Genomic DNA, 17,455 nt, shown 5'->3' with positions numbered 1-17,455 from the left:
ACATTTCGATATAAATAAATAAATTTGTTTATTGCAAAATAAAAACCCATACTCTATCCTTTGAAATAACACTTTTTTTAGCAAAAACTTTCTTTGTTCATATATTTTAACTTGAGAATAAAAGTTTATTATTTTTAAACATATACAATTGTTTAAACAATATTTCACAAACAATAATAAAATTAGTTTGATTTTTGTGGAATTAAAATATTAAAATACAACAAAATATAGAGTAAGAAAATAATATATTAGATGAAGATTGGAAAAAATTTTGGTGGAAATCAACTTCATGTGAATCGAACACCGCTGTCCTGCGCGTAGCACCAATAATTAATGTTTATTTAAAAAAATTCCTGACGCCGTGGTAGCTAATCGCTTTTAATTTTGCAAATTGCAAATGAAAGGTACAGTACACTTCTATACGCAAAAAAAATTTCAACTTGCTATCTGCTTTATTTTCAGTCCTGTAACATTTTGAAATGAAATGAATAACCGATCTTAATGAAATTTACAGTATTGTTTAACTGTATCATAAAGTTTTTCTGGGTGAAATATGAAGGTCATAAGTGTAGCATAAATGGTTGAAAAACGTAAAATGCGAATACTTGTTTTTGCATGGTTTTTTTTCGCAATTATTGCTATTTTGCAACAAGGGTGACTATTTTTTCAACTTTTAACTAATTCTATTGTAGGAACTAATTGTAGGAAATTTAATTGCGCAACTTTTATGTCAGTACATCTTTTCTGGGAAATGAATACTTTTAAAGTTATAATCAAAAAACGAAGAAAAAAATCGAATTTTTCCTTCATTTTTTGACATTTCAATTATTTAAACAATGTTCCGGACCTTTTTGAGAGGGAGGATAACTCAAATATTATTATTTGAGTTATTTTCAAGCAATTTCTGCAAAAAAAATTGAGTCACCTCTCAACGTCCATCTCAAAACAGATGGGCCCTGGACTATATGGATATGTAGCAATATCAGGTTATTCCGAAATTGTATGTATCCAATCGTAATAAGTTGATATTCTGGAATAAACATTTGGATGCATCTCGTTAGCAATACCACACATATCGGTTATGAAAGAAGCTATTCCAACCTGAACTCCTTCCACTATTAAAGCTGTGCCAGAATCACCCTACAAATAAATAAATTACATTACAGTTTCTAAAAAATTTAAACAAACATTAACAATATATGTGATATGTGAAACAATTATACGTATATAAAAGTATATAGATACGTTAATTACCTATCATTTAATAAATGCATAACGTACCTATCTATACATGCATTTCTCATGGCAAAACTTAACATGATTTAAAGTCTAAATTAGGTAAATGTTATTGGAAATTATAAATTATTATTATGGGTCGATGGGAGGTCCCTAATAATTACTAGGAGGGGTCAGTGGGGCAACTTCCCCAGACGCAAAATGCTTAAAGTAGGAGTTTCATGTTTTAGTGCCAAGGTCATGCATAAATGAATCTTCAAAAATAATAGTGAAAATCAGCTAGACGCTGCGGTTGTAGCTAGTTTCCTGCGACGGAATTATTAAAATAGGTAGTTAATTTGATCATAATACATGTATTTATAATACTCTAAAGCTACAATGTATAAAGATATTATTCAAAGTAATAGGTTATTTAAAACAAATACCACCACAAGCACAAAGTGCGGTACACTGTAAAGCAGTCTTCCTCCACCAACGACACACCGAATTAGTTCTCTGCATACTTGGGAAGCCTCTGGTAATGTTGTCCAACATATTTATCATCCACCTTCAAATTTTTCGTTTAGTTCCAATCCACTGGTGACGAGATCACTGGGACTGCGGCAATCATTTGGGTCCAGCAAAAACTAGTCTGATAGATCGCTCTCTTTGTGTGCTGAATGAGAGCATCTTGTGTCAAAAGAGATTGTCGATAGCCCTACATTTTTTCGTGTTTTCATGTATCATTAACTAACTCGTGACTTACGTAAAATTTATTCGATAAATTTTTGTCGATCGCAGTTGCATAGTTTTATCGTAGTAGGTACCCCAGTTAATAGGGAAAAAAACATGAAAAAATGTTAAACAGGGTTTTGAAGGTGCTAAACGGTAGATGAGTGATAACTGATGATATTTCCGTAAAGATGTACAGCTAATTTTTCTTCTTCTTTTTTTTTAAACAGTTACAAAGAATGAAAAACTCAGTTTTTTGACGACAAAACGTTTCTTGTGCATTTTAGAGAAAAATGTTTCGAATAAATATTGTAGACCTTAAAAAATTCTTTAAATTGGTGGGACAGATATTGAAATACATAAACAATTTACCGAGATAATTGCAAAAAACCCTCATTTTAGCACTAATTTATAAATAGTAATAACTTTACTTTTTGCATAATGATATATAATTTAACTACTTTAAAATATGCTATTTAATTGGGCTATTTAAGTGTGCTAAATTTCAACCAGTTCGACCAAATAGTTTGTAAGTTATTCAATTTGTTTATCCCAGAGAGCAATTGTTTATACAACTGTTCTTGCCCTAACAGTGACTCTAGAGATATTTAGCAAATCGCAATCAGTTATTCGAGACTCTATTTTTAAGGTATATTAAAAAAAATTAACATTTTATTAAAATTGTTATTAAAAAAATCGTTTGAAAAAAGCCCTACTTTTTAGGTTATAAACAATTAGAATAACTTTGACAGTTTTTATGTCACAAGCTTGCATGTAGGCTCACTGAAAGATGATGAAAAATAGTATATTAAGTATGGAGAACGGTAAGGGTTTTATACCGATCGAAGACAATTGTTTGGAGGAGAGGCGGAGAGACGACTCCAATTATTGTCTGAGATCGGTTACCCTTAACATTCGACATGCTTATAACGTTTTTTGCACGATTGATACCATTATAAATTATAAAATTAAACATTTTCTTCATATTGACTAGTTTCATTCATTTTATCAAGATAGATACTTTGGTTGTTAGGTAGTAACTAGGGTGCATAACAACAATGGAGAATTTAGTTTTTATTTAGTTGTCAATAATTTTAAGTACAATTTTGATTATTATAAATTAAAATATGAGCGAAAGTGAATTTGAAGAAATTGAACGGGCTTGGGAAGAAGGGTGTTCCGCAATTATTCCCGAAAAATCCAAAATCCGTTATCAAAATACTTACCAAAGTTTTAAAAGATGGTGCGAAGGCAAGAATTGAAGAATCGAAGAAAAGACTCTATTGGCATATTTCGTTCAAAGACATATGCAGTTGAAAGCTCCTGGAAGCCTCTGGGCAGAATATTCAATGATTAAATCCACCGTTTTTCTTTATGATGGCATTGATATTTCCAAGTTTTCAACTTTTATCGCGTATTTGAAGAGAAAAAATGTTGGCTATAGGCCTAAGAAAGCGAGCATTTTTTACATGGGAGCAATTTGAAAAATTTCTGATGGAAGCACCGGATGAAGAATTTCTAGTTCACAAGGTAATATAAGCTAGTTTAGGTAAAAGAAATACTCTAATGAAGATTTTTTCATAATTTGTAGGTCGCAATGATATTGGGAATATCTGGTGCCTGTAGAAGAGAAGAATTATATAATATTACTATGAATGACATCCAACAAACCGATGGTTTAATGATTGTAAAAGTACCCAATACAAAAACGAACATCCGGCGTACTTTTACAGTCGTTAATAAACCAGACGATAAAATTCCATATTTAGAAATTCTGCAAAATAATTGAACAAATTGTACCATAAGTTTCAATATTAATAAATAATTCGTTAGTTTTCTTTATTCTTTCGAAAAATAAATTAAAATTAAGAGATTTTTTAACTCGACGGTAAGTGAATTACTTACCGTCGAGTTGGAGTACTTACCGTCGAGTTGGATTACTTACCGTCGAGTTGCTAGTAAATGTCACCTACTGACGTAAAATCTGTCACGGTAAACAGTCAAAAATGATCAATCGTGCAAAAATACATATTAAAAAAGAAAAAATGATTTTATATGACCAATCGGAATCAAGTTAGTATTTTTTTTAATAAATCAAATTTTGCCTTGTTTATAAACATTAAGAGCTGAAAATTGAACATATTGTATTTATGGGAATCTATATTTTATGATCCAGTTTATAGATTGCATATGCAGTGAAATAATAAAAACTTATTATTATAACGGTATCGTTAACTGACGGTACTCGTGAAACACCACCAACTAAAGTGAAGGTGGGAACTGTTCGAGCTTTGCTTTCTTTTTTGGAAAAATACTGCAATAAATTATCGCCTTCCATAGCACGCGCAGCCTTCTTTTTTTTAACTGGGGTAGCTCAAGAAAATAATGAAAACTGTGCAAATTTCACCTTACGGCAAAATTGGAAAATCCCGTGAAAATCAATTGATTCAATTTTACTATAAAAGTTACTGAATTTTACAAGTGTTTCGTAAAAAATTTTTAAATTTTATTAAATAAAGTATATTTTTTATATAGGTATAAAATAATTATTATAAATTAGTACAATACATTATTTATTTTTTTACTGGTAATAATTAAAAAGTATATAAAAGTCCTCAAAACAGTTTTTAAAAAATTTATTTTTGTTTTATTATAATTTAATTTAAAGAAGCTATTAATATTTGTCTAGGTAGGCATCTAATAAGTATAAAAATAAAAAATAAAACATTGTTTATGAATTTTAATTTGATTATTCTAGTGAACATCTACAACTTCTAAACTTTTCGGCAAGTTACAGTGTATTCTCTACAAAGTCTGACTCGACATCGTCAAGAACCACTGCAGCGCGATTGCAACATTTTTTCCCCTCTTCTTCCACTGCACAGTTTGTACAAAGATCCGTACAGTTTATACCATATTTTTTACAGCCACATCTTGTACTTTTGCAACCCGTTGAACATTTACATGTTATTTGTTTTAATATCACTTTAGGAATCAAACAATCTAAGGAGTAAATGGGTTCAAAATCCATATCAGTTTTTTTCTATCCATATTGGGTATGGGTAGCATCCAATTTTTTACCTAACCAGTGTTGTAATTGATGATAAACGCAAATTTTTCAATTTAAAAGATTTTTTCCCTGTATTTCTTATAAATTGTAAAAAACGTAACTCATTTAATGTCAATATGTTATTGTGTTTTTTTATATGTAACATCAATTGCAGCAGAATACAAAGCAACAATGATATCATATCCGTTTTTCATGATGTCCTCCTTGTTGGCATTCTCGTCATAAAAAATATTTATCAGAAGATCTAAAATGTCTGACGATTTAGTTAATAATTTGAATTTTCCTTGACTAAAAAAGAGGAAGTTGTATCACATCCAGTAAAAATATATAAGAACCCAACGTATTTTCTTATATGAGAATGTTTAAACCTATTACATACAACTATAATAGATAGATAGATTGTCCTTTTTCGCTTTTTTTTCAAAATATATGTGATTGTCCGGAGCAGAGAGTTGCGTCAATATTATGAGTATATCGGTATCATCACCAATTATTACAACGATCTTGTCAGGTTCATAATATATTATGTATGTTCGTAAATAGCTGTCTGCACTATTAATACGTCTGCATCTTCATCTGCTACTTTAGTTCGGTACCAAGATTTGTTGAGCTCTGCACTTTGCACATAAAAGTTAAATTAATTGTAAATTGTTTTAAATTGGGATTCCATTCTAAAAAATAAAACGAAGCTATTCTCACCTTCACATTCGTTGGCGGAGTTTCACGAGTACCATCAGTTTAGGGAGTCATGACTTTTTATTTTTTCACTGCATACCTATGCAATATATGAAGTGGGTCATAAAATATAGATTTTCTTAAACAACTTATTCAATTTTCAGCTCTTAATGTTTATAAACAATGAAAATATGATTTATTGAAAAAAAATTCTAACTTGATTTCTATTGGTCATATAAAATTATTTTTACAATTTTAATGTGTATTTTTTCACCAGCTTTTCCGTGAGCCTACATACAAGCGTGTATCATAAAAACTGTCAAAGTTATTCCAATTGTTTATAACCTAAAAAGTAGGGTCTTTTTCAGACGGTTTTTTTAATAACAATTTTGATAAAATTCAATACATCTTAAAACTAAAGTCTCAAGTAATCGATTGGGATTTGTAAAATATCTCTAGAGTCACTGTTAGGGCAAGAACAGTTGTTTAAATAATTGCTCTCGGGGATAAACAAATTGAATAACTCATAAACTATTTGGTCAATCTGGTTGAAATACAGCACACTGAAATAACCCTTTAATTGGCATAATCTAAAGTAGTTAAATTAAATATCGTTGTGCAAAAAATACAGTTATAAGCATTTACAAATTAGTGCAAAAATGAGAGTTTTTTACAATTATCTCGGTCAATTGTTTATATATTTTAATATGTGTCCCACCAGATTAAAGAACTTTTTAAGGTCTACAATATTTATTTGAAACATTTTTCTCTAAAATGCACAAGAAACGTTTTATAGTCAAAAAACTGAGTTTTTCATTATTTGTAACTGTTTAAAAAAAAAGAAGAAGAAAAATTAGCTGTACGTCTTCACGGAATTATCATCATTTATCCCTCATCTATCGTTTAAAACCTTTGAAACCCTGTTTAACATTTTTACGTGAAGTCGATGATTTTTTTCCTATTAACTGGTGTATAGTGTTGGTATTGCGTAGAAGGAAGTTGGGCCAATCATTCAGTTCGTTTATAAGTCTTTCGTGACAAATTGGAAGAGTTTATCCAATACTATAGAAATGAAGTTTGCTTGTGTAATAAGAAAGGTAAAGATTATCACGACCGCAGTAAGCAAAATGATACGATAGACTAATTATGAACCTGTGGCCAGTGGCGGATCCAGAGGGGGGGCGCAGTTAAAGAAAGTTATGGCCTATACCATATTTTTAAGTTTAAACGAAAAATTTGATTTGGAAAAGTCGTTAACAACACAAGTTTAATAATGTTTTGATAGTATGATGATTTTAAAAACCACCAATGATGTATATTTCTCGCGGTAAGAGGTAACGGATAGTCATGTGATGAGGGATGCAGCGGTGTAAACGGGAGTTAACCAGCCGTCTGGACGCTGACGGTGACGGACTGGCGGGTAGAGATGGAAAATACCGCTACTTTCTGGTATTAGGTGACGGCGTTCCGTGACTCAGCTGTAATAGGTGACGGTATTATATTATTTTTGTCACCTATTACCTGACAGCAGGAGACTGCTATCCCCTCCCCAGCCCTTCGGTATTATGGGTCCTGTCTGAGTATTTCAGCATTATTTATACAAATACTAAAATAATAATATAAATACATTTGATATTTTATCATTAATAAAAATGTAATTTTCAATCTGCTTTCAATCAGCTATCAATAGTTAAAAAGAGAAGAATAAGTTATCAAGAGGAACAAGATGTTGAGGAACAGTCTGGTTTGTCTCCGTCTCATAACCTAATGCCAGTTGATGAACCTGCAGAGGATCAACAATCGACCTCGACATCGGTTGATAATGTAAATAGTTCTTCTCACGACATTGGTTATTATTTACAAAACATTTCAAGTTCAAATGATCACTCAAAGTATATTATTTTAACTCAACACTGGACACCCGAAAAAAACTACCAATTCCCTACGTCTTCTCACATCAAAAGAGGACGTGAGGAGCTAAGGCGAGTGAATCATGGGCACTTCGAAAAATACCCCTGGTTGGTATTTTCCGAATTCAAACAAGGGCTATTTTGTAAATATTGTGCCGTTTTTTGCCACGGAAAGAAAGCTGGCGGTCAAAATACAGTGCCTTTGAGAAAGTTAGTATCCGAACCATTGAATATGAAATATGAAATGTTAAGCCAAAGTATTTTTGTTTTGTTTTATAATTTACTTCTAATGTCAGTAATTAAATCATACTAAACATAATGTTAGTTAATCATTTTGCAACCTTCTTTTATACAGTATATTAATACCTTGTGTCTTATAAAAACGTAATCTTGATATTTGAAAAATATTTTTAAATAATGAAACATAAAAAAAGTGTTTTTTGCTTGTTACATTTTTTAATAGTTCAAATGGAATGACTATAAGCCACTCTTAAAGTATTTAAGTAGGATGAGTTTCCAGTCTAAATGTACCACAGGACTACAGTGTCTACTACCAGTCACTACACGTATCATCCTAAATCATTTCTATCTGCTAGAGTAGAGAGTTGAAAATAGCCGAGTTTATTTGTCAATTTCAAGGTTATTTTTTTGTAAACGCAGTGTGAACAGAGTAAAAAAATGTGTTTTAAAACGTCAATTTTCAAAACTCAAAAAAGGGTATTCCATACCCCCCAAACCCCCCGGTATTGGGCCCATGTTGACAAGGTTACGCCCCCCCCCTCAAGAAATCTCTGGATCCGCCCCTGCCTGTGGCAGTGGACTTCTTACAGGAAGAAACTTAACAAAGCCAAAAGGTCATTAAAATCCGGAGCCGGAACTGATGAAGTATATGTTCCACGTTTAGTTTGTGGTACTTCGACTTAATGAATTTTTTGTATGACTAAGAAATACCAAGGCGGTCCATATCAAATATGGAGCATCACAAGTTTCAGGGATGATTCGACTGAGGACCTGTTTTGATCTCAACGTGGAAAACTTCATGCATTCATATGAGCGCCCTGTAGCGAAAAATCTCAATGTTGCAGATAATCTTTCATAAGGACTTTATGCTTCTCTCATCGCGGTATTGTTTTTTGTATTAACAGTTTAAATAAGACACAGTGGCGGCTCGTGACCTCAGTATGCGGGTAGGCTACATATATACTTCGGGTAGGCGACAAAAAATATCCTACAATTTGTAATACATTTTGAGCCGTCTTGCAATACTAAAAATGTAATCTATGAGCGCAACAATGTGTAAAAATTGCTTTTGGAGCATCTACTTTAATTTTTGATTGTAATCCGTTTAAAGAGCCAGCCATTACACTTGCACCATCGTAAAATTGAGCAATTAATTTATTTTTGTAATCATATGGCTCAAGCACGTTTGAAATTAAACTATATAGAGCGTCTGCAGATCTATTCTCGCTAACATCAAAAAACCCTAAAAATCTTTCTGTTACCTGACCAACTTTGTTAACAAAACGGATTGTTAAAGTACACTGTGATTTTTCGGTTATATCAGTAGTATCGTCCGCTAGTATAGAAAAAAATTTACTTTCATTAATTTCTGTTGAAATTTCATTTTTTACGTAATCGGCAAGGCAATCTATTAAATCATTTTGTATTGTTTTTGACAGACCCTTGAACACCCTTCTATTTTTTAACATGATCCTGGATTTCCTGATCGCGTTTAACTACTAAATTAAAAATTTCTTTAAAATTACCCATGTTTGAAGAATTATGGCTCTCATCACGACCGCGAAATGCAAGTTCTTGTTTTACTAACAGAATTGTAACATCAATTTCTTCAACTTCTTTAATCTTTTTCAACTTCTTCATTATATATCTTACTTATTAGATAGAGAAATTTGTCCAGCTAAAGCACTGTCAATAGTTTGTTTATTTTTTTCTAACCGTTTTAAACCTAAGCAATTGTTTAAATGTTCTTTCGAAGATTCGTGTTTTTTTACACTAGCTGATAAAATTTTCAAATCTGAATATCCCTTACTCACCCAAACATTTTGCTTCAAATTTGAGAGCAACAGACAAGGCCAACAAAAAAGTGAATTTTTAAAATAACTTCCGCTTAGCCATTTATGATTTTCATACCATATTGGTTTAAACGATCTCGAAAATGGTCGATTGTCTTTTGTCTTATCTGTGGATAAAATTGTTAAATTTGGTAAAGGCCGGCCCATTGAAATAATTTCTGATCTTTCTTGATTTTGGCGCCTTGAAAAAGGCGTCTCGATCAAACTGCATATTACATCGTTTAAAATATTCATATTCGATGACTAAAGTTTTTCCACCAATAAAACTAACACACCTACGTTTCAACAACGTCAAATATTCCTTATTTTATTTATGTATCAAATAATAATTTACTCTTCGAATAAATTGATAAGTTACCAATTAACCTCGCTTTAAATTTTTAATTATCTATATAATCTAATTACACAATTCGTCAGTTTAACTTTAAATTATCCAAATTGTATTGAAACACAATAAAAATATAATGGACGACTGACAAATAATTATTCACAGATTTATTTGTCGTTAGTGAATTATTACTAAATTAATATAAAATTAAAATGCCCTTCAATAGACCGATCTCAAATTTACCTGTTTATTATTCAGTTTTCATAAACAAATTTAAATTGTCCTACCTAGTTTTATTCAATACTTAACCTACTAATAACAGCCAAAATCAAAAAACAATTATTTAAAACAGTTTCACAAGACACAAGAGAAGCAACTGATAAAATTTTGTAGGTCCGGCTATAAGACTCTGTGCCTATCCGCCTATTCAAAATCGTAGAATACGGTCGCTACCAGCAGACCTGCAGCAGGCCTGCTCGCGTAAACAGAGGGAGATCGCACGTCAATTCGGTGTTGGCGTCGTTCTATTTCAGGCTACGTTTTCGAGTGCCTGACCAAGGAAGAATATCTTATACAGTACTACTGATACTACAAGGAGCGTACAATAATTATTATAACTACGGAGAAAATTTTTTGGATATTTTTAAAAAATAATTTGGATAATTTTTGCTATTTTATTGTAGGTATTGTGTCAAAATTTATAAATTACAATTTTGAAATAAGTAATTTATATTAATAATTTATATTATTGTACTACATTTGAAGAGGGTAGGCGGCGCCTACCTTGCCTACCCCGACGGGCCGCCCCTGAGACAGGAGGTATAATAGGTAAGTCTCTTCATTCATCTTCAAATAATAATTATACCAATCTTTTGGGGAAAATTTTAAAAACTCATTTAAGAAATTTAGGTGAGAGTATGACCTTTCTTTTGAGAAGCCAATCCTTACACCACACACTCCGGGATTTTGTTCTCTTTTTGTACAGAATAAGCCAGGCTATCGCAATCGTGTCGTCGTTTTCCATCACGGATGACATGTTTATGGCCTGAGGTTCTGCAGAGAACTGATGATCGATGCAAATTATGTAGGCGTATGGGCACTCAATGGACGTTGGATACAAACGAACTGCACAGTCACATCGCTACGATAAATCGTTATAGTTTATACTGGGCATTATGCTCGGTATACACAACGATTTATCGTAGCAATGTGACTGTGCAGTTCGTTGATGGTCTCCAAAATTTGCATCGATCATCAGTTCCTTGCCGAAGCTCAGACTATAAACCTGTCATCCGTGATAGAAGACGACGACGTGCTTGCGATAGCCTGGTTTATTTAGTGCAAAAACAGAAGAAAATCAAGGAGTCGATGGTGTAGAGATTGGATTCTCAAAAGAAAGGCATACTCTTAGAAAGGCTATTATAGAGGAATAAGATGGTCAAAACTGCCCCCACAACGGTCACCCCCGCTCAACTTGTGATTTTGATAAAGCATATAAAAACATGCCTTCATACAACTTTTTAGCTTCAAAGAGGCCATAGAACCTATTGAATAGAGAAAAGTAACTTTTTTCAACTTTATTTTTTGTAAGCACATTTTTGCTTTAAAAAATCTGAAAAAAAATTCAGGGAGATGTATCTTATGAATTCAAAGCATCCTAATTTTTTTCAGATTTTTAAATTGAAAATTGGACCTAGGAAAAATCATTGACTTTCAATATTTTTTTAGGATATGTTAAGAATTTTTGGCTAACTTTTAAATAGTAATTTTCCTGTGTATTTTTTTTCGTTCTTTTGAATAGCAGAGGCAGCATTTTTAATTTTTGATCGGAAAAGAAGAAAAAATCGAAGAAAAAACGCGTTTTTTATCAAACTGAACATTTTTGCCAAAAAAATATTAAACAGCAAAGAATAGTTTCAAAAAAATTATAAAAAATATCTGCTGAAACATTGCTTTTGCTGCTCAGAAGCATAAATCACTTTCTTTTAATCTGTGTTCATGTTTGGATGTTTCTTAAGTTACGTTTTATATTCCTTTTTTATATACGTAAGATGTATTTTTACTTGCTACAAACAATATTTGTATTTGTAAAATAGTTAAATAAGTCAATTAATCAATCAAAATCAAAAGACTAGAGAGAACGAACTGAATGATTGCCCCAAATTCCGTCTACACTGTTATAAAACTGACTTTTCTATTACTTTATTATTTATGTTTTTAGGCACTAAGTTTAATTTAAATAAAGGAAGACTTACTTTATATTATTTTATTTTACATCACTTATTTAATTTATTTAAATAGTTACAAATAACTCAAACTAACACATCTAATTTATTTACAAACTCAAATTTATGATTTTACTAACTAAAATATAATAATTCCGATAACTAATACATTTCAAAATACACGGCAAACAACTCGATTCGAATACAATAATTATTACGCGCCGATAAATAACTGACTGGCCTGCTAGCAAGCAAGCAAGCAATTTGATTTAACCCGACCTGTGGGAATGTCCACCCTCTCGAAAGAGTACATTCGGGTGTAACAATTCATTGGGGCGAGGTGTTTTGACCCGAGTATATACAGGGATCACCCCACCTCGCTCCAATGCCCCAGGCCATCCCTTTCCCCCCCATAGCACGCTGATGAGCGATGAGGGCACAACTATCGTAGCCAAATGCTCTTCACAATGGAATCCTGGGTAATAAGATTCCATTGTGGTACCCTAATCGAATGCAAAAAACTAGGCCAGCGTGATGCGCTCTATGCCTTTATCTTCTTTCTTACTTATCCGCGGAACTAAAAATTGCTTGCTTGGGCCCCGAGTCATCGTGCTGAGCCCTAGTGGGCTCCGCCCGATGACTCGTTGCTCGAGTTTGTATGTGTTTTATGGTTTTTTTATAATTTTTTGGGGGCTTTCGCCATTTTTTATTTTATTTATATTTTTTTGGGGGCTTATGCCCTTCTGTAATTTTCTAAAATTCACTTACCTTAGAGGCGGTCGTGGTACTTGATCTTCGTATGTAACGCTGTCTTCGGCACTTGTTTTCGAGCTACGAACTCACTACTATCACTTATCACTTTTGTACTCTTATCCCACTATTTGTTGCTTCGGACGTCTGTGCTTCCATCGGTGGAACTCATCATACCTTAGCGTCTCTCGCAGTATGTAATTTGGGTGGTGCTCCAGTTCCGCGAATTTGGTCCTTGCCTTATCTGTCATGATTTCGGTGACTCTCACCTGTTGGAGTTCTCTAAACAGGAATCTTTCAGCTACATATCTTGGGACTCTGGCGGCCTCCCTCAAGCTGTTGTTGTGGGCTGCTTGGATCTTCTTCTTGTGTGTGTTACATACGTGTCCCCATGCGAGAGACGCGTATGTTAATACCGGTAGGATTATACTATTGATCAGTCTTAACCTTGTTTTCAGTCTTAGTTTGCTTTTCCTGCCTGTGAGTCCTCTTAGTGTTGCTTTTGCTATGTTGGCCTTCCGGACTGTGGCTTCTACGTGTTTTTGGAAGGTTAATCCTTTGTCCATGATGACTCCTAGGTATTTAGCTTCGTTTTTCCACTCAATGGGTCTGTTCTGCACCGTCAGCTGTTCCTCTGGCTGTTGTCTTCCTTTCTTGTATAGAACCGCTTGCGTTTTATCTGAGTTGATGGCTATCTTCCATTTTATACTCCATTCTTCTATTTCTTCTAACGCTCTGACTGGCCTGCTGACGGAATTTCCCTTCTTATATACTTCGGTAGCGCTCGTCTCGAATGCCGTGGTAAGGACTCGTAATCTCTCGTAACGACTCGAATCTTCGATCAGAAATAGGCCAGGTTGTGAGCAGCATTATAAATAGTGTCACAACACACTAAGATTAAACTGTGCAGCCGCGATCGACAACGATTTATTGAATAAATTTTGTTCCTGCATACTGATCGTTTCCATCAACCAAAAATCTCCGTTGATTTACGTCCAGGCGTTCGATAAAACTGCACCAACGAATTGCACAGTCACATCGCTACGATAAGTCATTATAGTGTATACTGGGCATTAGGTGCTACGAAAGAGAATTGTGCGATCTACTCTATTCTTTACTATGGCTAATTATTATTTCGTGCAATTTGTCTTAAGTGCTATAGCCCGATCAAAGAACAATCTGACCCCAAAAAAAGTAAAGGAAGGATGAAAATTTGGGAATAGGTAGTTGAAATTGTCTATTATTATATATAAGAAAAAGTTTACAATTCTACATCTTTTTCCATCCATTTTTGTAAAATGGAGGGGAATACTCCTCTCTCGAAGGTGAAAAATATGCATTAAAAATAAGTTCGGAATTTGATAAAATGACTAATTCTAAGCAACTTTTGTTCTATAGATTTTTTTCCTTAAGTCAATACTTTTCGAGTTATTTGCAAGTGAATATGTTCATTTTTAACAGAAAAAACCATGTTTTTGGACGGTTTTTCGGAGATATCTCAAAAAGCAAGTATTTTAGCGACTATTTCACTAGACTGTTTTTAACTGATTATTTTTTTGACCTGTCAAATTCTGACGTTTTTGCTTTTTCAGCCAATCACCACGCGTCGTTCTAGCCAATCATTGAGTGTAATACTGATAAAACAGCCTCTTCCTTGATAAAACAGTCTCTTCCCTGATAAAACTTAAGGTACCCTAAATTTCACATAATACGTACACACCTGTGTTTAATAACTTAATTTATGAACAGCCCTGGTACATAGATATTTTAAAAACACTAACCACGATATACTCAGATTTTCTACAGTTTTTATTTTCAAAATAAATATTTCTAAACTTTTCATAAACTTCAAACAGAACCGATGTAAACCGTACACAGAACACAGAACTAATTCTTCTATTTTGTTGCCGATTTCAACAAACCAGTGTTATCACATAAAAGGATTCGAATATTTACAACGTAATATTCTGGAACAATAGTTACTTTTAAAATACACATTATATTAGTAGAATTAGTAAAATAGTTCTAAAATTACATTCTCCTATTTTATTATTACAAAAACACGGGTGAATAATAATTAAATAAAATGCATTCACCTGGGGGTTAGGCAAAACCAATTACACCACTGCACTGTGGTGAACTCACCCAGCGTAGCTGGGTAAGACCACGAAGCAAGTAGGCCGCGCAATTTTGACCGATTTAAATTTTCGGGATTTAACATCGTCCAGTGGCGTGCTGGCCATATAAATGAATCGGTGCAATCACCGAGAGGCCGCGGCCTCTTGAGGCCGGTGCAAATAAGTTTTCATTATAAATAGTGAATAAAAAATTCTGATGATAGAAGGTAACATGAGGATGGGAGGCCGCTTTCCCATAAAATCACCGGGCCGCTTGAGAAGGTCCAGCACGCCACTGACATCGTCATAATTTAATTTAAACAAAATGGACGTTAGCGTTAGATTTGGTGACAATAATCATGAACAAATTAAAGATTTGTTAAAAAATAATACGCCTCAAAATACAATTAAGACAAAAAGGTCTGTTTGGACACAATTTGAGCAATTTTGCACAGTAAGGAACTATCAGTTGAATGATAATACAAGTATTCAATATGAAGAAAATGAATGGTGAAGATTACAAGGAATACTCTGTTAAAACTATTTGGAATGTAACAGCCAAAATTATTCAAGAAAAATATTTTTCAGAGTTTAATATAAGTTTTAACCCGTTTATCGACATTGAATTTAAGAAGGCAAGAGACGTGAGAAATGCAAAAAGGAAAGAGTTACAAAGTCGTCCCGAAAACAGAAAACAAAGTGCTGTAGCGCTGGATGAAAAAGAGTATTTGAGTATTATAGACTCGTGCGATGAAAATAATCCGCTAGGATTAGAGATGAAATATTTTCATGTTGTCTCTTACGAGTTAGCATGGCGCGGTGGTGAGGGTGTTCATTGTAGAATTGATTATTTCAAATATGAAATAAATAATGCCGGCAAAGAAACAGGAAGGATTGAATATAATCCAATTTTTACCAAAACATGCCAAGGTGGTCAAAAAAAGTGTTCCGATTCAAAATGGCTGACACCAAACATTAAAGATCCAGAAAGGTGCCCAATAAGACTATATAAAAAAATCATGGAGAAGCGTGGTAAAAATATTACCAGCGATAGATTTTTCCTTACCCCAAATCCATACTGGCAAACAGGTAATGGAATGTGGTATAAAAATACTCCCATTGTACCAAATGAAATGGCTAAATGGTTGAAGAACTCAAGAACAGGAGGCAATAAAAATAACTGGATATGCCACAGCTTCTTCGTTAAAACCTTATTTACAAGTTAATGAAGAACATCATAAAAAAATTATTAATAAACTCAGAACAACTACTACAACTGAGTGCATTGCCAGTACATCAACTGCGACTGTAATTAATGATACTGAAAGTGACGACAGATTAGACGTTACGAACGACATTGGAAAATCTCATATTAGTTATAAAAATTGTGTTTTTAATAATTGTTCATTTTCGATTTAAACAGTTTTTTATGTATTAACAATATAATAAATAAATTGGTTCATTTTTAAGTCATAAAATAATTTATCTATAACCTACTTAAGACATTGATCCTAGTTGTCTTAAAAATATTTCACAGATGCCCGTATTTACTAATAATACATATTGGTTCACAAAATAATCTTTTCAAATACCACTCGTCCTCTAAATTTTGCTTGATAAATTTTTTCGTTTTCATACTTAAAACTTCTTTATTTAGGGTAAAATCACTCAAACAAACCGAAATGGATAAAATCACTCGTCCTTCGGACTCGTGATTTTACCATTCGGTTTGTTTTCGTAATTTTACCAAATAAAGAAGTTTTCGTGAAAACAAAAAAATTTATCGATAAAATTTAAAGGGCTCGTGGTATTACCTTTGATAAAACGTCACAGCAACGCATCGTTTCCTACTGACAAAACTCCTTAGCGACGTGATTTCTCAGCGACAAAATTATGACAGATCCGTCACGAAAGTGTCTGGTAATAACAAATAAATAAAGATTATATTTCGTTGATATGGTGCCATTCATTATCTCGTGAAATAGTCTTGTCGAATATCATTCGAGAGAAAATTATTTACCGGCAAAATTTTCTCCTGGTTTCATTCAAGTTCGTTGCCTTTTGGTAACTTTCGTTTATGAAATTTTGACAAAATCACTCGACTGACGTCTCGTGATTTAAGTCAAAATTTAATTCGCGAAAATTTCCAGGCAACAAACTTTCATACCAGTCGAAAATATTGCCGGCAAAATTTTCTCTCTTGTGATATTATATACGAAAAAATATTATTAGCAAAAATATAGCTTATAAAAAACTGAAAAAAATGGTGTATGCTTGATGTCTATAGCCCAGTAAAAGCAGAGTTGTAGCTAATGAAAAGTAGGTTCTTCTTCATCAAAT

At 32.9% G+C, this 17,455-nt stretch overlaps 1 protein-coding gene across 1 annotated transcript in view; it reads right to left on the bottom strand.

Moving 5' to 3' along the window:
* Positions 1–735: 735 nt before the first annotated feature.
* Positions 736–17,455, bottom strand: part of LOC126884610 (chymotrypsin-2-like) — a 42,625-nt gene continuing 25,905 nt past the window's right edge. Inside the window, exon 7 of the mRNA XM_050650614.1 lies at positions 736–1,140. Coding sequence (XP_050506571.1) covers positions 988–1,140 — 153 coding nt within the window. The 3' untranslated portion in view covers positions 736–987. The remainder of the gene's footprint in view (positions 1,141–17,455) is intronic.

Source organism: Diabrotica virgifera, chromosome 5 (assembly GCF_917563875.1).
Source record: "Diabrotica virgifera virgifera chromosome 5, PGI_DIABVI_V3a".
NCBI lineage: Eukaryota > Metazoa > Arthropoda > Insecta > Coleoptera > Chrysomelidae > Diabrotica > Diabrotica virgifera.
This window is presented reverse-complemented; position numbering and strand designations above follow the sequence as displayed.